General features: G+C 41.1%; 1 protein-coding gene across 15 annotated transcripts in view; it reads right to left on the reverse strand.

Moving 5' to 3' along the window:
- Positions 1-5,773: 5,773 nt before the first annotated feature.
- ppip5k1b (diphosphoinositol pentakisphosphate kinase 1b) overlaps positions 5,774-26,423 on the reverse strand; it is a 40,412-nt gene continuing 19,762 nt past the window's right edge. For 2 of the 15 annotated variants that reach the window (XM_079162899.1, XM_079162897.1), the window contains 14 exons: positions 25,997-26,179; positions 25,634-25,775; positions 25,199-25,422; positions 24,471-24,598; positions 24,203-24,317; positions 23,775-23,882; positions 23,542-23,658; positions 23,033-23,173; positions 22,710-22,818; positions 17,510-17,572; positions 13,787-13,972; positions 10,564-10,701; positions 9,697-9,810; positions 5,774-7,732 (listed from right to left, as the gene is read on the reverse strand). In XM_079162899.1, the coding sequence (XP_079019025.1) occupies positions 7,641-7,732; positions 9,697-9,810; positions 10,564-10,701; positions 13,787-13,972; positions 17,510-17,572; positions 22,710-22,818; positions 23,033-23,173; positions 23,542-23,658; positions 23,775-23,882; positions 24,203-24,317; positions 24,471-24,598; positions 25,199-25,422; positions 25,634-25,775; positions 25,997-26,179 (1,860 nt within the window). In that variant the 3' untranslated portion in view covers positions 5,774-7,640. The other 13 variants (XM_079162898.1, XM_079162890.1, XM_079162895.1 and 10 more) reach the window with 10 other exon arrangements.

The following is a 26,423-nucleotide window of genomic DNA, read 5'->3' on the forward strand; positions in this document are numbered from 1 at the left end:
ACTCCTCCAGGCTACCTAATGTTCATCAGGCCTTATCCCGCCTTTCTGTCCTGCTGTAAAACTGTCACCTTACTCTCCTGATATCAAAGCCTTTTTGTACTACTGCACCTGACCTGCATATAGTTTGATTTATTTTAGGTACTGAAGTTGTAAAAGTTCCTTTTAAAAGAAAATGCCTTTTGTAAATAGTAATTACTGCAATTTAAATATTTTCCTTTATTGTTTTTATATTATGCATATAAGAACATGAAAGTGTATTTTATTACAGACGTATTGTTTTTACCTTGTTTTCATCGGTCAGTTTATGTATTGGATGCTTCTGGACTTCCGTGTGTTCAGTGAATTATGTGCAAATGCAGTAAAGAAAAGAATTTAATGATGAAACCCAATTGTGTTTTTTCAGTTTGTTCTACTGGGGTTAAAGTCGAAAAACAGTCAAAAAAGTCATTCAATCAGGAGAGACTTCATTAGAATTTCACAATAATTTATTACACATTGTACAAATGTGAATAGTGCAACGTCTTTGGCGATTGGACTCCATCCTGAAGGAAGACAATCGATGTTGATGAAGGGAGTTGCTGCGGAGTTATAAACAGCATAGTATAGGATGTCGAAAAAAGTCATGAAAAAGTCAGTGTACCATGTCGAAAAAAGTCATGAAAAAGTCAGTGTACCATGTCGAAAAGTCATAACTTTACTTAAGTTACTTTATTTTTAAAGTTGCTTTTTTAGTTACTTTACTTTTAAAGTTACTTTTTTAGTTACTTTACTTTTTTAGTTACTTTTAAAGTTACTTTACTTTTAAAGTTACTTTTTTAGTTACTTTACTTTTTTAGTTACTTTTAAAGTTACTTTACTTTTAAAGTTACTTTTTTAGTTACTTTACTTTTTTAGTTACTTTTTTAGTTACTTTACTTTTAAAGTTGCTTTTTTAGTTACTTTACTTTTAAAGTGACTTTTTTAGTTACTTTACTTTTTTAGTTACTTTTAAAGTTACTTTACTTTTAAAGTTACTTTTTTAGTTACTTTACTTTTAAAGTTACTTTTTTAGTTACTTTACTTTTTTAGTTACTTTACTTTTAAAGTTACTTTTTTAGTTACTTTACTTTTTAGTTACTTTACTTTTAAAGTTACTTTACTTTTTTAGTTACTTTACTTTTAAAGTTACTTTTTTAGTTACTTTACTTTTTAGTTACTTTTAAAGTTACTTTACTTTTTTAGTTACTTTTTTAGCTACTTTACTTTTAAAGTTACTTTTTTAGTTACTTTATTTCTATTGAAAAACTCTTATTCCGTATCCCTGTAGTGTTGATTCAGAGTAAGCACTGCATTAATTACAACACCTTGCACATTTGGAAAACCAAAACTACACATATCTTTAATTTCAACCAACATATAAACAGTACAGTACACTACCTTACAGGTTTGGCGAATAGAAGTCTGTGTTCAGTGCATAATGTGCATTGCATGGGAGAAGATACATTCATCACCAGGTTGACCACAGCTGGCCGCTTCACTCCTCTGTGTCGGAGCTGTCTGCTGCGTCGGTGTTGTGGGTCAGCATGTAGTTGTCGATGGAGGGGCAGTTGTGGATGGAGTAACGCAGACGCTCAGCGAGGATGACCTGGCTCGTGTAAGGGGGCAGGCGAAACAGGAAGAAGCAGGTCTGTGCAGTAGGGAGGCCGTTGACGGGCTGTAGGACATGATAGGGGGAAAAAGTTTAGTAGTTTGTACTATTGATATGTTTGCCCTCGTCAACAGGCTCGTTATTTCCGTTAGCGATGACCTCACCCTATCAACCTTGATGATTTGGAACTTCTGCGTGATATCAGCTGGGTTGGAAGGCAACCTGGACCGGCCAGAGACGAAACGGAGGAAAAGCACTCGCTCCTCATTGGTGAACTCCTCCAGGCTACCTAATGTTCATCAGGCCTTATCCCGCCTTTCTGTCCTGCTGTAAAACTGTCACCTTACTCTCCTGATATCAAAGCCTTTTTGTACTACTGCACCTGACCTGCATATAGTTTGATTTATTTTAGGTACTGAAGTTGTAAAAGTTCCTTTTAAAAGAAAATGCCTTTTGTAAATAGTAATTACTGCAATTTAAATATTTTCCTTTATTGTTTTTATATTATGCATATAAGAACATGAAAGTGTATTTTATTACAGACGTATTGTTTTTACCTTGTTTTCATCGGTCAGTTTATGTATTGGATGCTTCTGGACTTCTGTGTGTTCAGTGAATTATGTGCAAATGCAGTAAAGAAAAGAATTTAATGATGAAACCCAATTGTGTTTTTTCAGTTTGTTCTACTGGGGTTAAAGTCGAAAAACAGTCAAAAAAGTCATTCAATCAGGAGAGACTTCATTAGAATTTCACAATAATTTATTACACATTGTACAAATGTGAATAGTGCAACGTCTTTGGCGATTGGACTCCATCCTGAAGGAAGACAATCGATGTTGATGAAGGGAGTTGCTGCGGAGTTATAAACAGCATAGTATAGGATGTCGAAAAAAGTCATGAAAAAGTCAGTGTACCATGTCGAAAAGTCATAACTTTACTTAAGTTACTTTATTTTTAAAGTTGCTTCTTTAGTTACTTTACTTTTAAAGTTACTTTTTTAGTTACTTTACTTTTTTAGTTACTTTTAAAGTTACTTTACTTTTAAAGTTGCTTTTTTAGTTACTTTACTTTTAAAGTTACTTTTTTAGTTACCTTACTTTTTTAGTTACTTTTAAAGTTACCTTACTTTTTTAGTTACTTTTAAAGTTACTTTACTTTTAAAGTTACTTTTTTAGTTACTTTACTTTTAAAGTTACTTTTTTAGTTACTTTACTTTTTAGTTACTTTTTTAGTTACTTTACTTTTTTAGTTTCTTTTAAAGTTAGTTTACTTTTAAAGTTACTTTACTTTTAAAGTTACTTTTTTAGTTACTTTACTTTTTTAGTTACTTTTAAAGTTACTTTACTTTTAAAGTTACTTTACTTTTAAAGTTACTTTTTTAGTTACTTTACTTTTTAGTTACTTTTTTAGTTACTTTACTTTTTTAGTTACTTTTAAAGTTACTTTACTTTTAAAGTTACTTTTTTAGTTACTTTACTTTTTAGTTACTTTACTTTTTTAGTTACTTTTAAAGTTACTTTACTTTTAAAGTTACTTTTTTAGTTACTTTACTTTTTTATTTATGTCGTGTGTCGTTATGTGACACACTGAATTGGATTTACACGATGTGGTCTATACTTGATATAGAGCAACATAATGCATGTTTGCGCGTGTTCTCTAGCGCCACATAGTGGATACAGGAACTGGTGAAATATTTGCACTACATAATTTCCAGTGTCACACAGTCCAATCATTAAAAATAAGTCTAACTTGTGGGGCTCGCTGTCTGATGGTCGCAGATATTTATGGCCGCTTCTGCCGGCATCCCGCCAGTACCTCCGACGTGCGGGAGGATACGAGGGCCCGTACATCGCTGCTTGCAGCTTTAATTTAAAATTAAACTTGTTAGTACTCTGATGCACTAAGTATCTAATGAAGACACTTGTTTCTACGCTTTCTATTATTCTTAAATCTCTCCTTGTTTCGCTCACTTGCATCCTTTATTTCTCTTTATCTCTCACATCCTTTGCAATTTCATTAAACTTATGGGCCACCGTAGAATCCGATACTGAGGTAGTTGTATGTTCAGTGATTGTAATGGATCTCTAGACGGTTCATAAAACAATACGCCATCATTTATATCTCAGGTTACATTTTAAAATGGCAGAAACAGACTATAAAAATTGGACTTAATTACTACTTCAGTTGAAGTGTCTCCCATGTTTGCTGCCAGTTTGAGCCCTCTGATAGTAAAACTAGTTAAACATTCAGTTGAAATACTTACCCGAAGCTATAAGTCCTGTACTGTAGAGCGAGGTTAACCCTTTCTGTCACTAAATATTACACTAAGCAGGTCTTTATTTTGTGAATAAACAGTTTGCAGTTTGTCTGTAACCCAAACATGAGGTAAGGAAGCGAGCTGTTGCCTTTAGTAAAGGAGACAAGGGGTCAGTTCATTGATGGAAAGATGAAGTTATGCTCCAGCAGCTACATTCTCACTCCCCACAATAACTTGAGCACATTTCCATTTGATCTCTACAGATCTTTGACTGAGCAGCGAGGGAACGGGAACTCAATAATCGTACTCTCAGGGGGATGCGATCCACGCGCCTACACCTGATGCTGGAACACCCTCCGCATTCATTACAGCCGGTGATGAATGTCTCCTGATTTATCTTTGTCTCTCGTCGTTTCTCCCCTGCAGTAAAGCACTGAGAGAAACAGAAAGGACAGAAGAAGGCATTTGGCCCGTAGGTGGCTCATGCTGCACTATTACGTGAGACTCAATGAGGGCAATTCTTTCCTCAGCACAACTAGTAATTACTCCCCCGCTCGGCTCTCCCTCCCACTTCTCTCTTTGTATTTACATTTCAGGTAATTAGCCGAGTAAAAGCCAAGTCACTGAACAGGAGGAAGGGAGTTGGGACAGTTAAAAACATATAAGAGAGCTCTGACGGGAGAAATAACCTAAAAGGGTTGTTATGGAGTCTGTAGTTTTCCATTTCTTAACCTTTATCTCTCACCAGACGAAGACAGGAGGGAAGATGAATAACTTGAGCATTGTAAATGAACATATACATGTCATTAGCTGTTTATTTTAACATGCAACAACAACGTGCATCTACTTCTACACACGTCTGTGTGACGTTGTGGTTTGCTGAGGCTCCTCTCCGTCTCCTCCATCAAGGATTTCTTCTCGTACTTTTGACTGCAGGACATTTCTGTTTAAATAAGATAAAAGGTCACAAAAACATGCAGAACAACAAACAATGGTAGAGAGGGATGAAAGAAAGAGGCTACAGTCGAGTTTGTATAGAAGCAAGAGAGAAGGGTGTGTGTGTGTGTGTGTGTGTGTGTGCAGAGACAGGATGAATGGACATGTGTGTGTTTCAGTGTGTGTGAATGTCAGTGTGAAAGAATGACATCAGCTTTTGGCTTCCGGTGAGTCGTCTCTCTCTCTCTCTCTCTCTCTCTCTCTCTCTCTCTCTCTCTCTCTCTCTCTCTCTCTCTCTCTCTCTCTCTCTCTCTCTCTCTCTCTCTCTCTCTCTCTCTCTCTCTCTCTCTCTCTCGTCGCTCAGGGGAGTCAATTACATCTGGGGATGTCGCCATGGCAACGCAAGGGAGCAATAGGAGGAGGCATGAGTCATCACTTTTCTTAAAAGAGAGAGAGAGAGAGAGACACAGGGACAGAGAGAGTGAGACAGAGAGACAGACAAGAGGAAAATAGGGTGAGGTAAGACGAGAGAAGATGGAAAGAGAAAGGGAGTGGGGGGGCACACGATTAAGGAGAGGACAAAGAAACAAGGAGAGAAGACGAGGAGACACAGAGAGGGGAGGAAACAAGAGGAGGAGATATGGAGAGAAGAAGAAACAGAGGACACAAGGACAGGAGAGGAAGCAGGAAAGAAAGAATAAGGTGAAAACAGGAAAGGAGAGAAGGAGAGATTAAGAAAAAGCAGAAGGATGGACCAAAAACACGACGGAGGAAAAACAAACAAACAAACGGGAGAAATGAGACGAGGAGAGAGACGAGTGTTGACAAGGAGCTTAGTTTATGGAGCAGTTAAAAGCTTATGAGTCTAGACTGTGGGCCGTTAAAAAAGACACTCCTCCTCCTCCTCCTCCCTCCCTCTCTCCTCCTCCTCACATTAAAGCAGGACCTGAATCTCAAGAGATTGACAGAAATATTTTATTTTACACATTAAACGTCCATTTTGTTCTCAGCACACAAAACCACTCCTCTTCCTCCTCCTACTCTTCTTCTTTGGTTGACATTAAATAACACATTAAATACACAACTAAAATGACCGACATCAACCAACCTTTAGTCCTTTAGTAGTCTAAACTAAACTTTGCTCTCCAGCGGGTGTTTCCAGGTTTTATACTTTGGTGAGACAGTTCTGTCTGAACGTAATGCCCATAATCACAGAGCTTTACTGTAATACAACTGCAAGTCATTGTTTTATGACACAGCTTAGACACTCTTATTAAAAAGGTTTTGGTCAAAGTAATAAACATTTATTTGGAGTTTAAAGTAAATTCAGCAAATTAATTTATACATTTTAGAAGTAATTGAAAGACAAATGGCCCCAAAGTTCAGTTACATGTTGATAAAAACAAATTTCCATCCGTAGATTCATGACGTGTCTACCTGAGCATCATTCAATCAGTAGAAACATTTGATTCATTTTACATTAAAATACATCATCCTGTGACTGCAAACACACAACAGTCACAATTCAGCATCGACTGAGAAAGCTGCAGTCGTCAGTAGTTTATGTAAAAATACCATTTACTTAATCGAGTGGTTCTCTCCTTTAATTCTGAAACAAAAATACAGCAGGAGACCCCCGACAACACGCTAAATATTCATTTAAAAAGGCACATTCACAGATAAACTGTGTTTCCATTCAACAGCAGACGATCCTTGAAAACAGGTTGATGAAGCTGGCTCGAGTTGATACAAACATCTAGTTAACAAACATGTACCTTGAACGTAGAAAGGTACCGAGCACCAACACGATGAGCTCGTAACCCTGATGATTCATGGGAATAAGTCCTCATGATGTTCATCTTTGTATTACAGGATGTCATCGCGCTGCACCAGCCTCTTTGATTTCGTCTTGGAGGATTTAGTGTGACAGTTGGAGGAATACGTTTATTTGCTTTCTTACAAAGAGTGAGAAGATCAAAGTGTCCTCGTACGACAGTTTGTATGATTCTCTAATGTCCAGCGATACGATCAGAGGTGGTGTTAGGTTAGCTTGAGGTTAAATAAGTACGTTTGCTACGTGACTTATGCAGTTGGCGTTCGGTGAAATAAGTCAACGTTGACTCAATTTCTACTCCGTCACCTGACTTCCTTGTACCTCCAGGCTCACGATTACGGGACTTCTATCCAAATTACAGGGCTTTACTCTTCATAGATGCAGGTACCAGGGGTGTAATGTATTAGCAGTATTCATATAACAACGAAGACTAAAGTTCTTTTAGACTTATTAATCCTTATTGTTGAGCCTGGGAAGTTTGATACCACTCATGTATGAAGCTAAATCTAGTAGTAATAGTAATAGTTTGCGGTCTTTGTGCTAAGCTAACGTGCTGCTGGCTGTAGCTTCATATTTGCAAAAAAGAAGAAAAAAAACAGGCACTGTTGTTGTTGTTGTTGTTTTACGGTAGGCAGCATCCAAATTGAGCTTAAGGCACAACTGGTCTTAAATGTTTGCTTGATGCTCCGTTACTCAGTGTTGACGAACTGAGGAGGAGGATGGAGGTGATGAGAGATTTTAAAAGCGTTGATGGTCCGGTGTTTTCTCTCGTGGTGATCACGTGTGTGCAGCTGAAGAGTCCATACACAGTCTGAGTGTTTTGCAATACCGTGGCTTCTCTCCAGGACCAGCATCTCCTCCAGTGTTTGTTATTATGTGTGAATGTGAGCAGAAGGACGGAGGAAAAGGATGAATGGAGAGGCAGACACACACCGAGGTCCTCAGATCGTTAGATACCCAGAAGTCCTTTTTTTCCACAGATGGTCTTACTCACTGAAGCTGAAGCTCAGGCCGGAGCTCTCTGTGATCGGGGAGGAGGGGCCCGCACTGGATACGGCACTGGAGGGGATACTGCCATCTTTAAAACAGATAGATCAGTCAGTTAACTTTGTAGCTCGGGAACACAGATCTTAATGCACTAACAGCTCTGACCATAACCATCAAAACCCTACATTTATTAATGGAGTCCTCACTCCACTCTGAGCACTTTTTGTTTGTGCGTCATGTGGAGGGACACCGGGTGAGTGATCCGGTTCAAAAACAGGAAAGCAACAGCGTCATGTCCTCGCAGCTTCATCTTCTGTTGCCATGGAAAACTTTATGAAAATGTTTTTCCTCACTCAGGGGATTCATATATCAAGCTTGCACGTCAACGTGTATATTAATACTCTCACCAGAACATACTCATAAAATTGAGATTTCAGTACAGTTTTAACATGAAGTTTTGTCTCCATTCAGTGAGAAATTACAGACGCTTTTCACCAGAATGATGCATAAAAACAGCCTCAATGACTCTGCTCTGGCACACAGCTGTCCAAAGGGAGAATAAACCACCAGCAGAACATCCTCCAGCATCCCTACATGTTTGTTGGGTGATAAATGAGATTGACAGAGAGATTTAAAAAAAGTGTGAACAACGGTGGATGAAAAGGGGAGATAATAAGTAAAAGAGAGAACGATACAGATCAACACTGAGAAGAGGATAAATTAAACACTTCACCACTCAGGGGGGTAAAAAGAAGAAGAAAGACAGACTTAAGAAAAGAGGTCAAGAAGAAGAGGAGGAGGAGGGTGACAACATGAAGGAGGAAGAGAAGAGTCAGAGTCCCATTTTATGGAGGGTTTGTGACTGATGCTGATCCCACGTGGTGGCCTCGTCCGACAGTTTCAGGGCTTGTTTACTAAAATGCAGCTCGCTTTGTCAGAATGCAGGCTGTTAATGGAATGTCCCAAATTCCTGTTATTCAAGATGCACATTTGAGTGATTTTAGATTATGCTCCTACTCGGAGAAGCTTGTAATTACGGGACGGAACAGAAAACCTGAGAGGCAAGTATGAAAAAACATTCTGCATTCTCTAAGTCTGATCTCATTTGTTTTGGACTAAAAGCATTGTTCTTTGATTCATTGTTCTTTTATTCACCGGTTTTCAAATGAGAAAACGTAAAACGTATCATTGCAAAACCCTTTCAATCTTCATGAACACAGAAGAGAAAACTATTTAGACCAGACTCAGAAAGTCGATCACCAGATTCTTGGTGTTCAGAGTGGTGAAAGTGCAACAATCTCAACTCAATGAATCGCTTCAGCAACTCATCAAAAGTTTGCTCGTTCCAGCGTCTCTCAAGAGATAATCTGCTGCTTTCCTCTGTTTAGTATTATTATAAATGTAATATCTTTGTTGTTTTGGATTGTTGATCGGACAGAGAAAGTATTCTGAAGACATTATAAACTACAGGCTTTAATATAGTGTCATATATCAAAGCCTCTTGTACCTTTTCATAAGCACGATGAAGCGCTGAGTGAAACATGTCGCTCTTGTCGTGGGTAAATGGAAAATATCTTTATGGAACGTGTGATCTATTTTTGCAGTTGTCAGCATCTACGACTTGACAGTAACATCTGTGAGCAAACCTTTTTTTCCTCTTCCTGTGAATATATGACTAAAGAGATTAATACATAAATAAAATGAGCATCAGCTAGCAGCTGAGTTTGGTTCAAGGACACCTGCTTCTTTAGCGCATTTGGGGACTGAACATGTGACCTGTTTGTGATGATAAAATGAATATCTGTAACCTCGAGGTCATTGCAGATAAAAGTCTGCAGTAAAGGAATGCAAAATGAATTTTGACCACTTGGAGAGGTACATTTAGATTTGACCTGCCAAAGACCAGTGTTCTTTTACAATATGCATCTATATTCTTATATATTTGACCTCTGGTCTTAATCCCCATCATTGCATTTCAATGCAGACATCTACCAGAAGAGATAAAAGTGGGCCTACATAATGCATAGAGCCATAAAGTCATATAAAAACACTCACGCCATAGAGGCTGGCTTGGCGGCCGTAGAGACGTCTCAGAGCCGGAGGAGGACAGCGGCTGCTGAGGGCTGTAGAGAGACGTCTGGCTCTGAGAGTCAAACAGGCTGGAGAGCGCTGGAGCGGAGACACAAAAACACATTATGATCAGGCTCCAAAGGTCCGTTTCCTAATAGAACCACAGCGCAGCGTTTGATATTTCAAGAGTTTTTGTTGAGTTGGTTTACTCCAGTTGATGTGGGTGTAAACACGCACATCAGATCAACTTTATAGTGTCTTTTTGCACGTAGTCCCCCGGAAAGGAATTTAACAAGTTCATTTGAACTCAAACAGTCATCATATGTAATCATTTTAGTTTTGGGAATTTGTTTTACTTTCAGTTTGGTGTATTTAAAGTATGGATCTAAACACCCTCAAACACCCTTTAAGATAAAATCAAGCACTTAAACTTCATACTCCGTATTTCTTTTAAAGTCCAATGTGCTGGATTACAGATCCACTACAACAACATGTGTCACTGTCCAAATATATTTAACATAAAAAGATCTAAATGCACTGGATGTGTAAATACACAGTTCAAACGCACACATATCTGGCAAAATACTTTCCGTTTAGTGGATTAAATTAAATATTTTCGTCAAATACTTGAATCACATATTTAAATTCCAGCTGCGAAGCTTTGGCATCGAAACAGTTTGCACACGTAACAACCTTCAATGGCATATAATAATATAATATTTGTTGCATTGGAACAGTTTTCTTTCTCCCTTTACAAAGCTTTCGTCAGCAGTAACTTAAATAGTGCAGAACTAAAGTGACCACGCTAAGTAGTCGGTATAGAACGGTGCTTCCTCGCGGTGCGGGGCCTACCTTTCATGGTCTTGGCGTGGGCCTCGCTGCTGCTCTCACACATCTTGTTGAGGAACTCGTCCACCTGCTTCAGGGACAGCGAGTTGTGCAGCGTCTCCAGCGGGTAGATAGAGGGCACCATGGAGCAGCCTTCAAACCCTGCAGCACAGACAGGAGACACAGCCGGTCGTACCACTTCTCCATCCGACGGAAGAAGAGGAGGAGGAGGAGGAGGAGCGGCGACACCGTAGCTCTCTGTGAATGCTGGTTTACGGCTCATTCTCTCGATGCCATAACTTGACAAGCAGGTCCCGATATTCGGCAGCCATTTTTATTTGTTAACTAGCCACACAGACTTATATTAGGCTACTGTCAGGTCGAAATTTAATGGTGTTACCGTCTGGCCTCAGACAGCAGCTACGCAGCACAAAGTTACCAGCCAAACACTAATACAAACAAACAACCAGCACTACGGCTGCTGTTACTTTCCTTCTTTGGTTAGTTTGACCATATTAACAAAAGCGGGATGTTGTGATTATTTGGGAAAGTGTTATATACTGAATATTAGAGGGTGTGTTTCAATTCACTTTGATCCAAACAACATAAACTAGGATTTACATCCATGTCTGTCCAAAATGTCGTCACTGTACCATTTTATCTTGGTAGACATTGATGTGAAACTTTCAGAATTAGCATATCAATTCACGAGTTATGGCCCAAAAAAAACGTGTTTAATGAGGTCCAAATTCAAATCAGTTCATTCAGCATCGACTTCGGCATTGTGGCCGTCGCCATCTTGGTTGTTTGCAACCAGATGTGATACGAGAGAGTAGCTAAGTACAACCGCACACTGAATACGTGGCAGTTTTTTGTTTGTAATCAATCATGTTGTAAATAGTTATCTTAAGAATTGCCTTTGAAGCCTTTATGTCAATTCCCTTTTATCTGATTTTATGTGATGGATGTTTTAATTCTAGGGATGCACAATATAGATTTTTTTCCCGCTATGCCGATACGGTATCGAAGTGTGTAGATGCTGCGCTTGTAAATGCAATGAAGGAAATTTGTCTTCGTATTATCAGACAATAAATAATCAGCTACAATTCAATTATCGGAATAATACATAACAATATAACTTCCGCATTACCGGGCCCGATGTATATTGTGCATCCCTAATTAATTAACAATGTACTGCATATTTTCCTTTCATAAAATGACAAATACACGTGTATGTGATGAGCAAACACAACTGTTCCATGGCAAGCCGACTTTTACACACAAACTAAAAGCAAAACCAAACGAGTGTCATTCCGTGCAGCCCGACAAAGAACTCCACGATGAAGCGAATACCATGAAACAAGCAAACAGGGGATGGATGGAGGTTGAAGCGGCTCATCCATTTCCCCAGAGAGCATGCTGGTCAGCCTTGCATTTCTCCATGAATAATGTGCTACGACTACAGATGTATTTCAGGGTCTACTCCCTCAAACAACTCTGTCTCATATCAACGACACAAGCTTCAGCACTTAATGGACGGGAACCATTTGAGACCTTGAGGGCCCAAGATGTGAATTTCCCCTGTTGATCATTTTCACATTCATGTTTTTAGTAGAGTTGCTCAAAGTTAATGGATCCCATGAGAGCTTTTATGTGCAGAACATGACACAATAAAAGGATATCAAGAATAAAGCATTTGAGGGATCAAAATCTATCTTTTCGGCTCTATCGCTCCATTTTACATCACTAGATGACATTTCTTTGTAGAGATGCTTTGGCCAGTTATCTGATGTTCACCACAACACTTGATGCACCAGAGCCGGCTGCTTGAACGCCTGTTTTAGACTGTATTCTTCCATTTAATCATCGAATAGTTTCCTCTCTGGATGCTGGCCAAAGCAGCGTTGATCGTTAAACCAGGGTAAGACATGAAAAGGTCTTCCTGCCAAAGCTTTGATGACAAGAAATCAGTTGTCTTAAACGGATACTACAAAGCCTCAGGAGGAAGTGTTCCGCTGGCTAAAGATGTGTATTGCATATTCACAAGTTAAGGTTGGCTACATAACATCTATCCTCATGTCCAACTGTTCTTTATCTCCTTACTGTAGCTGTTAGAAATAACATAAGATGACATTTATCGTCTTCCTCCTAATCTTTGCTGCAGCCTCTACACGTCGACATCAAATACAGCTCACACACCAGATGCAGTGGGAGCAGAAAATATGATGCTACACTGCACCACTCACTCAATCAGCCACTAACACAGGTGAGGACGGTGATATTTAAAAAGATCAAAGAAATAAAGTCATAAAATGTGACAAAGCCCCAAAAAAATCTCCATCTGCCTGAAGCCATTCAAAACCTCGCCATAGAAAACGTCGCGCAAAGACAGGCTCCCGAAACACTTTGCAAACTCAGCAGTTTGTGTACAGGCCACCACTTAACTATCCAATTAAAACGAGGGCTGAGATGATGACCCAAATCCTTCAACACACACACACTAGTGCCACACAGCGGAGCCGAGTCGTGACCTCCTGGTGCGAAGGCCAAATAGGTGCCAATAACAGCAAACTCTTCTCATTATTGAACAAATGCCAAGTTTTGGCAGCATTTTCCTCTATAAACCGCTCGAGGCTGGAGCATGCACACAATGCAGTGAGACGAGCCTTAAAACTCCTCAAGAGGTAGTTTGACTGGTCATCAAGTGTCCGTCCATGCATGTAGAGCAATCAGTGCAGATACAAGTTCTTATAGAGATCAATACTACTTCTCCCTCGCTCTCCTTCTGATCTAGCGATGCAGGTGAGGGAGGGTCAGGTGCTCTGTATCGCCACATGTTCGCTAAACAACACCCACTATTACTGAGCTACTCAATCAAATCTCATCAAGATGAAATACGTCACATTGGTAAGGAAGGATTAAGGCCAACTGCAGTTTCACTGTGACTTTAAGTACTGTATGCAGAAGAAAATTGACTTTTCCTGCTTTTAAAGCTGCACCCTCTGGCAAACATGCAAAAAAAAAAAAAATTAAGAAGACATCTACAGTTGGACATGAAATGGAGCAGGATGTGACAAAAAGAAAAGGAGAAATGCACAGAAGGAAATGTAAAGTAAAGCACTGAACAGTGGATGCAAAGCTCAACTGGCATTAACAGCGTCCCACTTGCCCCAGCACTGGCAGAACGGGGCTAGAGGGAGGAAGAGGAGGCGGCGACAGGAAGTGAGAGGGATCCACAGAGGCTGACCGTGGAGGGATTCTGGGAGCTCCTGACCAGACCTCAGCCAGCTCTTGAGGAGGCGACGGTGGTAGGGACAGTGGAGCAGGTGGAGGGCTACGGTATCGTCCACAGCCAGAGGGGCAAACCCCTGCAGGGCCGCCTCAGCGGGGAGCCCCCCCAGCAGCTGGACTACATGGAGCTCGTCTGAGGGCTCTGAGGGGACGAGAGGCAGAGCAGGAAAGAGAGGAAGAGGAAGTACAGTGGAGCAGGAAGAGGAGCGATAGGAGCTGTGGAACAACTCAAAAGAGCGGTGCGGCTTCAGGACAGTGGGTTGAATTTAATGAGCTGAGAAATGAATCATAGAAAGTACATTTAGTTTCAATCTCTGACCGTATTTGATTTACACTCGTCTTGAAGCAGATCAACTAATCCTGAGCAACAGTGTGCCTCAACCGCCAACAGCTGACACAAATCCCACCATTTCCATTTCAAAGCAAACTAAGTTCAAACATAAGATAAACCCGAGGTCAAATAAAAAGCAGCAGCAGTCAATAATCGATTATCTATGGCATCACAAGTTTAAAAAGGAATCAGTGACGACACATCAGAGGTCTAACTCCACAAAACATGTGAACCAGAGCGTCTTAGAGTCGTCAATAACACTGTTCGAGCACAACAACTTCAAAAACAAGAAACCTGTGACCTCGCAGGGCTGTTTTATGTTTTCAATTAGCAGCTCTGTGTTTGGAGCCGAAGATACACTGTGCTGTGCAAAGTGGGCAACTTCCCCAGAGCTCCGAACTCTCTGAGGTTCGTCATGGTCTTCACCAGAATAGTTTGTGGTGATTAATTAGCAATAACAGACTTCTTGCTAACAGTCACATATACAGCAGTTACAGAGAAACATTTGCATTTATCTGGAGTCATTTTTCTGTCCACCAGATGAACGTTTGTCCAATATTTACTGACATGTAGCTCAGTTTTTGGTGTCTATCACCTCCGGAGGGGAATGTCTAGCTCTTTAGCAGCTCCATGCTCTACTGTGTTCACCACCTAATCTCTCACTGTGTCTGTACGTTGTTTGGTGTTGGGCAGTCGGTTTTAGCAGCTATAAAATAAGCTGGAACTCCGTATAAAGCCCTGTGAAGCTGCAGATTCTAGTGATAATAAAACTCTTCTTAATGACACCACACAAACTCCCACGGATCATATTTTCCCCCAGGGCCCTCTAGTCTGATCATGATGATAAAACCAGCAACAGCTTAAAGAAAGAACTCTAATAACATCTTCTGATACGTGATTAATGAAGTAATCACAAAGTCATGGCTGTTCCTTAAAACAATGTGCAACAGCTCAAACAGAACACAGTGAGCATTCTCTCCAGTTCACTGCACAGAAAATCAACTATTTTGATGATTGGTTTTTTTTCTCCACTGAGCAGCATTTTGGGCAATTCATCAGTGCTAATTTTCCTTTTACCCTACCAAGCTAATAACTAGTATAGAGTACTGGCTGCCCAAATGTCACCCAAATGTCTGGGTTCAGCTTCTACTTTAATCCTCAGATAATAGAGGCGATTCGCTCCATAACGAAACATAGAATTAAGTGAAAATGTGACCTGAATGATTTAAGACTCAATCAAAAACAAAACATAAAATCAGAGATAGATATAATTCTTGGTACTCCACAGTGAGTTTTGCTTACACAGCCGTAGTTGTCTTTATAACACGAGTATAAATTGGACATTTTGAACTTAAACTACAGCATGTTGTTGGAACAAAGCAGAAGAAAACAAGCCCGGGTGATGATGTTAAATGTGTTATCTATATATCTCAACATGATTTATATATTTTATTAATCCTCCTTGCAAATTTAAGTGTAGGGATCACGAAATAAATGTCCTGTCATCACTTCCTAAAGTCTTAACCTTAAATACCACGAACGTGCTCGACACCCGGGTTGAACTGTAGAAGCCGGAGTGAAACACTCATCGCTGTGGTTCCCCGTAGTTTGTCCAAAAACACTTGTCAACATCATATCAGATTGCTGAACCTCGCCGACTCTCCGTGTCATTCTGAATCAACACCTCAGACGATCCCGGTGCTTCTACGATGTGTCATTTTTCCTGCGAAAGCACGGACAGCACTTATTACGCTGCTATTATTATATTACTGCTCATTGCATCAGGCAATTTCTGAGTCACTACTCCGCAACACCATTCAGTCTAAATAACCTAACGGGAGCTCAGTTCTGTGCAGTCCAGTACGGCTGATCTCCCCATGGTGGTATAAACCTGCCTCAATACATATTTCATACTAATACATCTTTCCACAAAACAAGCACTGTGAAGTAACTCATTAATTCCCAACAGCTGCCGTGTCCAAAAGAAAACTCTACAGTGAGCCAGATGGCCCCCAGTGACAGACGCATGTAACTGGTTTAAAGAAACTGAATATGACTTTTCACAAACAGACTCCACAATGTTAGAGACCAGAAGGCCGAACGCCGTCAATGCTGCTGAACGTTTCTTACTTACTTACAGGCAGTTAGCATCCACAGCTCGGCTTTACCAGGAGTCAAGCAGCAGACACTCGCTATCAAGAGGGATTATAATGCTGAAATTATTAATTATTTTCATTATTAATTAATACTTAATCTATGAAATGCCTGAAAATCAGTCAAAGACCATGACTTCAAATATCTTTTTTTGGTCCGACAAACAGCAAATGAGAGTATTGGGCCTGTATGCTTGAACAATTTGTGAAACGATGAATCGACTTTTCAAATTTTTTTTTGTAGATTGAACGATTAATCAACAAATTGTTCCAGCTTTATCCAACTGTCTCAGCAATTCCAAGAGTGAGAGTTGCTTGTAAAGCAACACTAACTTGATGAATATTTAGAAATATCTTTAGGTTTAAGGTTTTTATGCTCCAAAGTGATGAATAGATCCAGTTAGACGGTCCCTTGTTTTGTCCTTTCGCTGGGTGTGTAGGTACAGAGCTGCAATCCAACAAATGAATGAACTAACAAAACCGTCTGATTTTGTGCGGCGCTCCACGTTCACATGTTGGAAAGCGACTCGCAAGAGCAACTTAACACTCCCCGAATATCTCGTCTCGCTGACCTCTGCCGATTTAACGTCTCACCTTGCTGCAGTGACGTAGAAGCGTACTCCAGGGTGAGTCGGTACACCGTGACATCACTGTTGGGTGAGGTGAAACATTTCTGACGACACCAATCACTGATGCGGTCAGAGTTAAATAGATATTTCTTTAAATCGCCCCAAACTAAGAAATTAACAGAATATATGATTTGAAATGAGCAAAAAGTGCAGGTGAGGATATATTATGATGTGTGCACAGATTATCCGCACATGGAAGTATGTCTGAGGGAGGGTATATATTCCACACACATCCATCCTGTGAAGAAACAGCAGGATCAGAGAGAATTAAGGAAGTGCAGGCAGAGCAGGTGGTGTTAGAGGTGAGGGCCGAAAAAACAACACACGGTACAACAAACACCGAGGCTGTGTGTTTGTGAGAAACAGAAACTCTTTAAAATTTAAATTCGTTTTTTAAATCTTAAGAGACGTTTAATGTAATTAACGCAGCCAAACGTCAAACCCCCAAAAATAGAAAACACAGGAAATGTCCCCCCCCCCCCAAAAAAAAAAAAAAAAGGGTCATGCAAGATAACAGGAAAAACTGGAGCAGTGTCGAAAATAAACTTGAATAAAAGCAGACATACCATTAGTCGGATGCCTGGCAAACGACACAGAAAATCTCTTTACTGGCGGCAAAGAGAACAGCTCTGAGGAGATAAGAAAGGTAACTGGTGTTACTGGGGCTGCTGGTACCTGCGTCTGCCTGTTTGCCAGTGTTTTCTTTTTACATGAGAGAAAAACAGAGAGAGAGAGAGAGAGAGAGAGAGAGGGAGAGAGAGAGAGAGAGAGTTGGCCTGTCGATTCATCAATATGTCTGCCAAGGAACATGCGTGCAAGTGAGGGTCGTCTCTGAATGAACAGAGGAAATGGGCTTTTAGAGAAAGAGAACGGAGAGGCTGTTGAGTGGACGGAGTAAATGATGGACATTTAGAATAGTAAACATGCAGGAGGTGTGACGCTGGACTTCTATCTGAAGGGCATTCGACTGTGAAAGGAAACTGAATTCAACCTCTTTTTTTTCTTCCTTTCCTCACCTAGTTCGACATTGTGGGAAACACAATCGTGTTCGCTGTCGTGCTGACAGTTTGATGAGAAGATTGAACTCACTTTCATGTCTGGACGGTAAATATGGAGCCACAGACAGCAGCATGTTAGCTTAGCTTAGCATCAAGACTGGACAAACATAGCTTGGCTGTCACTAATGAACCTTATTAATTGTTTGAAGTCATGTTTTTGGCCACAAGATTCACTCTCTTTTAGCTAAATGCTCCACTATGTTTACCGGCTATGGTCTATAACTCTATCTGAGCTTTTCTGCTCGAAACAGCGGCTGAAATCGACACCGTGAGAGACACGGGAGTGAACAACAACAGTAAAACAAAGAGCTGCTAGATCGTTATTATGCTCCGTAGAGCTGGTGCATTCATGTTATATGAAAATATTGATTAAAGGCATTTCAAAGTAACGAATAAAACAGCTTCTGTAACCTTAAATGGTAATAAAAGCAATGCAAACATAATGGGAGAAAAGGATCTTATTTCCAGGATTCAGGATCACTCACTGATATTATGAATATCCACTTTTATACATTAATAACATTGCATTTTAAATCCATTTAAAAGAAAGTATTAGAAACATGATGAGTGGTGTTAATGACGGGGTATTTGACCTCATCTGATAGGGCTGCGTGGATTCATAAATGTTGCTCTAAACTACACTCATCACCAACACTGATGGTCATTTTAAGGTCTGAATTGAAACCAGTACACTTCCTGTTTCATTTCCCGTAAAAGCAATACCATGCTGTCCTGACGCAGCCCTCGCTTCCCTTAAACGAGCAGCAACGTCGTCGGTCCAAACCCTCACCTGTCTCTCCTACGGCTGAACATGACGTAACAGAATTGAGAGCGGAAAGCATCCGTTGTAGCCTCGCAGTCAGAGCGACACCTGGTGGACAAACTGAGAGGCTCAGTTTACTGCGTTTCAAACCCGCAGTGGAAAAGGAAAAACAATCCCTGCCTCTTAGTTTAGATCCATTTACTTTGCTAGTAAAGTTATCTGCTGCTGAATTAACCTGAGGATGAGTCACATTCATCTTTGGAAAAGTACTACACAAAACGTGTGTGATTACAACAGCTGTGACCATGAGAATGACATGCAATCCATATGTTTTGGGATAATTAAACCTGCTATCAGGACCTCTGGTGGCTGTAGAAACACCTTGCTTTTACTCACCATCACCAAACATGAGACTGGGGCAAAAGGGTGGGGAGGGAGAATGCGACTGGTGCATTTAAAGGTGGATTATCGGCTGCTGAAAATATATCTGTTCCAAATAACAGGCTGAGTTTCTTAACATGAGGATTACCGTAAATTGTGATTAATGAAAAAAGCCAGACGTCTGGCTCCCAGACACAAAAACTACTTTACTGTGGATTATGAAATTAAATTCCCTGAGAGAGAATATGGTTTGCACTGCAAAACAACATGCACAGAGAGACAGAGAGAGAGAGAGAGCGTGAACATTTCAATACACTCAAACCCAAGCAGACAGCGGTGCGATCGGTGCGAGGACATGCTGATCTGGGAGAACATTGATCAGAATACAGATAGCTGCGGCGCATCACACAGTCCAGTGTCAGGTTGCATGCTCAGCATTTTCTGCACAGACGATCACTCTGCCGTCAAATCAGTGCCCTCGTCATGCACACTGCAAAGGAAAGTCACTCAAGAAATGTGATGCAACAGACTGAAATTGGTTTGTTTTGGGAAAGGAAAGCAGGGAGCTGAAATTTAAGAAAAAAAAAAAAAATTACAATACTGAATGTGGCAAAAATTGAAGTGTCTGAAGCTTAAGAAACGAAAAGTAGAATAAGATATTCTGAAGCCAGAAAGAGAGTTTGGAGACCTTCTCAAAAGAAGAAAAAGAGATGAAAAGACCCGCCTTGTGGGGGGACAGACGGTGGCGTGAACGTACCAAACATGCCAATCTGGCACGGCAGACTGCCGGGGGACAGGGGTGGTTTTCGGTGGAGGTGGTGGTGCGTGCGGACGTAGTCCCGCAGGTTGGGGGCACTACAGGACACCCCGAGGGCGGAGGCACTGAAGAGGCCCGAGCAGAGCGACCCTGTGTGAGGAGGAGCCGGGGGAGGGAGGTATGCAGGGTGAGTACTACATTTTACACACCATGCTATTATTCATAACAAACTGATGCTTTGGGGGAAGATTTGGGAATTAAGAGGAATGTACACCTGTGTGAAAACCCTGCAACTACAGTATGGTGCATTTTCATCCTTTAACTGCAGTTTCAATAAATGGCAACCTGAAAACAAAGCTGCCATTTGTTCTTTGAAATGATGACATAAGTTACAAGGTTTCCACAACAGTGAGCTCTTAATGTATGAGTGCATATGTGTAAACAAGGCCATCAGTGAGTGTACAAGGGAATTCAGAGCATGTGTGTTGTGTATGCAAAAAGCAGCAGAGGCGTGACGAACAGGCCCAGAGTGTGGAAATGGGATTATTTCAGAAGCCCTCTGTGCACAAACCCTCTGAAGTTGCAAGTTGCAGCCAATCCCCATAAATATATATTCTTTTAATTTGAATAATATTTAAATAAGTACGGAGTTTATAGACGACACAGAAGAGGAAATATAATCTTTGGATTTGCCAAAAACATCTATAAAGGCGTTTGCTCGTCCCTCTGTCCTATAAACGGTGTGGAGGTATGAGAAGCAGAGGGCGTCCTGACACCTGCTGCTCTCGCCAGTGACCTGTGCAGAGTCGGTGTTGTTGGTGTTGCGGATGAACAGGGAGGGATCACTCAGCAGCCTCGCACTTACTATACATAACAATGTGACAGGGCTCCACTCAAGAGTCAGCTGCATGCAGACATGTGATAATAAAGCACTGAGTGACAGGATGATTAAGCAATACAACACCCATACTGCTCTTTAATACTAGTCCCTGCTCTGGTTTGTGCTGTCCTGTCTGTCTGAATTATATTATTTTACTTGATTGCAGCTGAGAATTTCTTTAAATTGGAAAAGTCTTATAATAAGCTTCTTTCCTCTTCACCATGTCTCCATTTAGTTTAATCTTGTCTTTCAGGTCATAATCGAGCAAACGAAGGCGATAAACTGCTCTGAAAACAAAAGCTGTGAGAAGTGACGCAGTTTAACAAAGCTGAGTGTGACACACCGGTTTGAAATAAGTAACGCACACACTGTCTGCACAAAGTGACTCCACTCCCTGTTCTCACGCTCTCGGGTTTTATTCACACTTCTGGATTTAGACGACGGCCTTTCATGCTTGTGTGAGTGTTACCGTGTTAGCAGTTAGTTGCCCTTGTTTTGCTGTGCGTACACTTTCCAAGAGTCCTTCAAGGGCTCCGTCATTAGGGGAGAGGTTAGATCAGTTTGAGGGAACCAGAGAGGTTCTTACAAAGACCCCTAATACACCTGATTTGGAACATTTTAAGGCATTTCAACTTTGTATGCATCATGACCGGGGTCAAGAAGAACTACCCAAAGTTTAATCTTATGTAAGGTTAAGACAACAGTAGAAAACCTGGTTAGACTGCGGAGCATGTAACGTACCGCTGCTGATAAATACATAAGGAGACCCTCATATCTACATATTTAACTATCTACCTCCTGATTTTGGGATCATGTTTTTAAATAATATACAATACAGGACTAATTCTTAAATGGCATTTCCTGCAATCATCAAATTATCTTATTGCTGGATTAAAATCAATTTGTGTCCCCCACAATTAGTTCATTTGTTTGGCAACAACAAGCCTTATTAGCTTTTGTGCTCTCGAAAATCAATTCCAAACCTAACGGGTACATCAGATGTGCAACATGGCTCAGCTATAAACACTTCTCACTGTGTGCATGAGCGGAGTATTGCAAATGCATCGATGTGAACTAATATGTGCCTGTTTATGTTTTTACTTTTAGGACTATAACCTCTGTCTGTTAACACTACAGCTGTTCCATAATTCCATACCACAAACTAAATCTATTTTGAGTATGTACAAAGGAAATAGAAGAGCTTCTAACAGCTGTAACAATATGGGATTAAATCTATTGCCTTCACGTTGTCAGTTAGTGTATAGAACATAGTACAGTTAGTAAATAAAACATCTCAAAGTTTGCTCTGCAATGATATTAACTTTATAAATAAAAAGCTAAATGGCAAACATCATTGAGATAATAATTGGATGATCTGTAGTTTGGTTTGTTTCCTGTTCTGACCTCAGAAAGAAGAGATAGAAACACCTACAGTATGTTCCCTATGCTGTCACTTTATGACCTGCGTAGAAAGGGCATCGGTACTTCTCTGAACGCTACGTGACACCAGCGGTCCGGCAGTTGGCCGTGAACGCAGCCCTCCCCGCTGACCTCTCGCCTACATAGTTTGGAGTCTGATCCTATTTGGCTGCTGCTGAAAGCTAAGCTGGAAGCTGTGTGACCGTCAGAAACAGAGACAGAGGGGAGGGGTGATGGAAATAAAGGAGGGAAAGAAAAACAGATCGAAAGAAATAATGGGAGAGACACACACACACACACACACACAGACAGAGAGAGATATGGATAGGTGGGAGGGCTTGTGATGAGGAGAAGATCAGTGATGACAGCTGGAGATGAAATCTGTTGTGAGGTCAGTATGTCTGTTGGCATAAACTCTCTCTCTCTCTCACACACTTACTTACCCCCCTCCCCCCAAACACACACACACATATACAGAAAACACACACACCAGAAATGAGGTGCCCACCTAGGCCACTGGCTGGTTTGATCTCGGGAGACTGGCGCGAACCCGAGGGGAAGAGTCGGTGGGAGGTGCTGCCTTTGGAGGACTGGGTGGGGGGGGTCTCAGAGAGGACCTGAGTGGGGCCACGGAGACCAGGGGTTAAGACTGAGACCGGCTGCCACAGTACATTTAGGAAGCTGACGTCTCTCAGTCACTTAAACAAAACCGTAACACTTCTGATACAAAACAAAAAGACAAAAACTGCACATTTATTCAAGAATAAAATGAAAGACCCAGTCTGGTTGTATCATTATTAGCAGTAAATCCAACACTACAGGGTCTGGTACCTCCATGGAGCCCGTCTTCCGGTTGCGGATCATGGGGGACCTTCGCTGGATGTTGATTGGCTCAGAGAGAGGAAGTGCTTGGTCCAGCTGGTCCTGGGAGAGGTCCTCCAGGCTGCCCTGATTGGGCTTTTTGTCTTGATTCTGATTGGCCAGAGAAGAGAAGAAGAAAAAAAAGGTAGGATATGATGATTTGTTTTTAATCTTACCTTTTTTCAGTGACAACAGACTGTTAAACACAAGTACAGTGGTGGAAAGGAAGCTCACTAAAGTAGAGAGAAGGCTAAATCGTTCATCTCATTACAGAACAAGTTCTGCAATTTTATGCATCTTATGATGTTAAAAAAAAGTTGTTACGACAAAACCCTTGACTAAAACATCAACTGAAGGACAATTGGCTCTTTTTGAACATATGATTGTCTCTAGATTTGTAAACTAAAACTGCAGACCTTTAACATGCCAACTGAAGGAAACAACAACTGTCTAACCCTGAATAAGACTGAAACACGCACCTCTGAGGACGCCGGGCGGAAGCCAAAGCCAAGAGGTACGTTCTCCTCGTCTTCGCACTCTTTGACTCCTGGACTGAAGTGAAGCTCGACGTGAAAACGCTCCTCTGAGGAAGGGTCCTGCTCACGACACAGATTTAAAAGACAATTCTATGCATAAAAAACTGCAGACTGAAAGAATATAAATGAGAAAGACACTTGCTGCTGCACAGTTACGCAGCTCTGTGCAAGCTGACCTTATTGTTGTCTTCATACAGCATGATGACTATCTGTGTCATGTAGTTGAGCTCAGTCACAGCACTCAGGTAGTCCATGGCCTGTTTCCACTGCTGGTCCTTCTCATCCTGGTACTCAAACAAAAGCATACACACTGTAAATGCAAACGACACTTCAGACATCACTACACAAACAAAACACCTGATAATATGATACATAAACTCATGTTTTAGACATTGACCTGTAATTAAACAATGACGTTATAATGTTCATAACCTTTATAATGATGTACGACAGACGATGTTAATCATTAGGGTTAGGTAATAAAGCGATGTCAATAACGGACGTGTTTTTCTGATAATATGGCAAATGTGTGTATACATTACACAATAAAACCAACACCTAAATAAAAAAAAATAAAAAGAAGAGGTGATCAAATCAGACATACATCCAGCAGCCCTCCGTAGCGGAAGACGCTGAGCAGGGAGTGGACGTGGCTCTCGCTGGTGAAGTAAAGACGCGTGCGGACGTGGCGACCGGGAGACATCACGCCGCGAGAATACCTGAACATCAGAGGACAAAGACACGACACAAGTCTGTCAACACAGTACCGGTGACCTCCATAAACCTACACAAACACACTGTATGTTGTGTGTTTTGCCTATATACACATGAAACGTGTTGGTGTGAGCTTCAGTGGCGGCTTGTGTTCTCACAGCGGGTGCAGCTTGTTAACGGCCTCGTCCTCGTGGGTCCTCTGCATGTCCAGCTGGATTTTCTTCATCAGAGGAACACAGTAAGCCTGAGCGATGTCCAGTTTCTCTGCTTTGCTGATGCCGTACTCCTGATATGGATGATATGAAAGGGGGAAAAAAGCAGTTTGCACACTTTCATCCACTTCTTTATAATCTATTTATTCATGGTCATGGAGGAGATGGGAGTGTTATCGCAGCATATTTTGGGGAGGAAGGCAGGAAAACGCGCTGGACACCGCAGGAGGACCAGATAATAATTGACAAACCCATGCATGGAGGCCTTAAAATGGATTTTCTGTGACTGTGAATTATGTTGCGCCACTTCCAGAATTAATTGCTGTATTTTATGGCATACTTGAAAGAGTTCTTTGATTTTCTCTGCTGAGTCACACTACCTTTTTTTTTTTTTTTGGTGCAACATTTTAATCTTCCCACGGAAATCAATACATTTTGATTTTATGCTCAAAAGGGAAAAATGGTTTCATGACCACCACTTACTGCAATGAATGTGTGAAGTTATCTGCAAAATGTCTGCCGACACAATTCACTAGTGTGACCCATTAGTTACTATTCCCCCACATGATTTAAGTACATCATTTAACTCCCTAATTGAATGTGTGCATAGCTAAAGCATGCCGTCTTCTAGGCAGAACCTGAAATGTGCCACAAAGCTAAATGACGCCTTTAACCTGTGGTATGACTATGTCAGCCAGGGCGCGGGACATTCGGAACAGCTCCAGCGTGTCCTCCAGTCCAAGCGAGGCGTTGTGCTGCGAGTCGTATTTGATGCAGTCATAGATGTCCGGGATCTTGCTGATGTCGTAGCGGCCGTTCTTCGTGCGAAAGTCTCTCTCCAGTTTGGACCAGCGCTGCAGCATCAGCTCCAACGTCTCGCTGTGGTACAGCTGAAGGTCTGAGGAACAGCACAGGACGACTGATCTTAGTCCAAGTGTTAAAAAGGTAATCGTCTATTTTAACCTTTTCAGCTTCCGTCTGATTCATGCGGACAGAAGTCTTAATAAAATATCTCATCTTCAGCAGAGTTAAACAGTTCATTGTTTATTTTCTCCACATGCGGCTGAATATGTTTTCTTCTGTACAACGGTAAGACATGTTCACACTACCTGCAGACTTGGGGTCCTCCAGTCTCTTGCGAATCTGTGAGTTGAGGCTCTGGATGAGGGCGTACACCTTGTCACAGGTTTTGACTGGATCCTGAATGACCTTCATAGAGTTCACCAGCGATAGGCTGCCAGTCGGTGCCAACTAGGACACGATGGAAACAGAAGGATAGAACATTATATCAATGAATATAGTCAGGAAGGACTTGAACAACTTTAACCAGTGTTCTATATAGATGTTTACCATAAAAGAAATACTATTATTATGTCTGAAAAGAGATTTTACTTGTGGAAGATCACTGGCAAACATTGCTCCAGGCACCTCATCAAATCAAGCCATTTGTATACTTCCACTTTGCCACACACCTTCTGATAGTCCTCCTCTGTAAACTCCTGGCCCTTCTGCATGATTTCATGCAGCCTGGCCTTCACTTTCTGTTGGCAGTCGGTCAGAGAGTCGCTGTCACTGTCCAGCAGCCCGTTCATGTTGCCGCTCTTCACCATCTGAACCAGGATCGGAGTCAACTCCCCTTCTAGAGCCAGCAGACCCTGCAGAGAAACCAGAGAGCTTGAGCTGAAAACCTCGTGTGGCCTTTTGTTTTCACTCAACCAACGTCCTGTGAGAGACATACAAACGTACATAAGTACATTTTTAACCTGTTAAGCACCTTATTTTAATTTTCTTTGTGGATCTGGAGCTTCTTCAAAATCTTTGAGGTACTTACAGACATAAGCCCGTTTCATTTTGTTTGAAGAACTTTAAAAAGGTATAATATGCAACAATTTCCTAAAC

This window comes from Pholis gunnellus (genome assembly GCF_910591455.1).
Source record: "Pholis gunnellus genome assembly, chromosome: 7".
Taxonomy (NCBI): domain Eukaryota; kingdom Metazoa; phylum Chordata; class Actinopteri; order Perciformes; family Pholidae; genus Pholis; species Pholis gunnellus.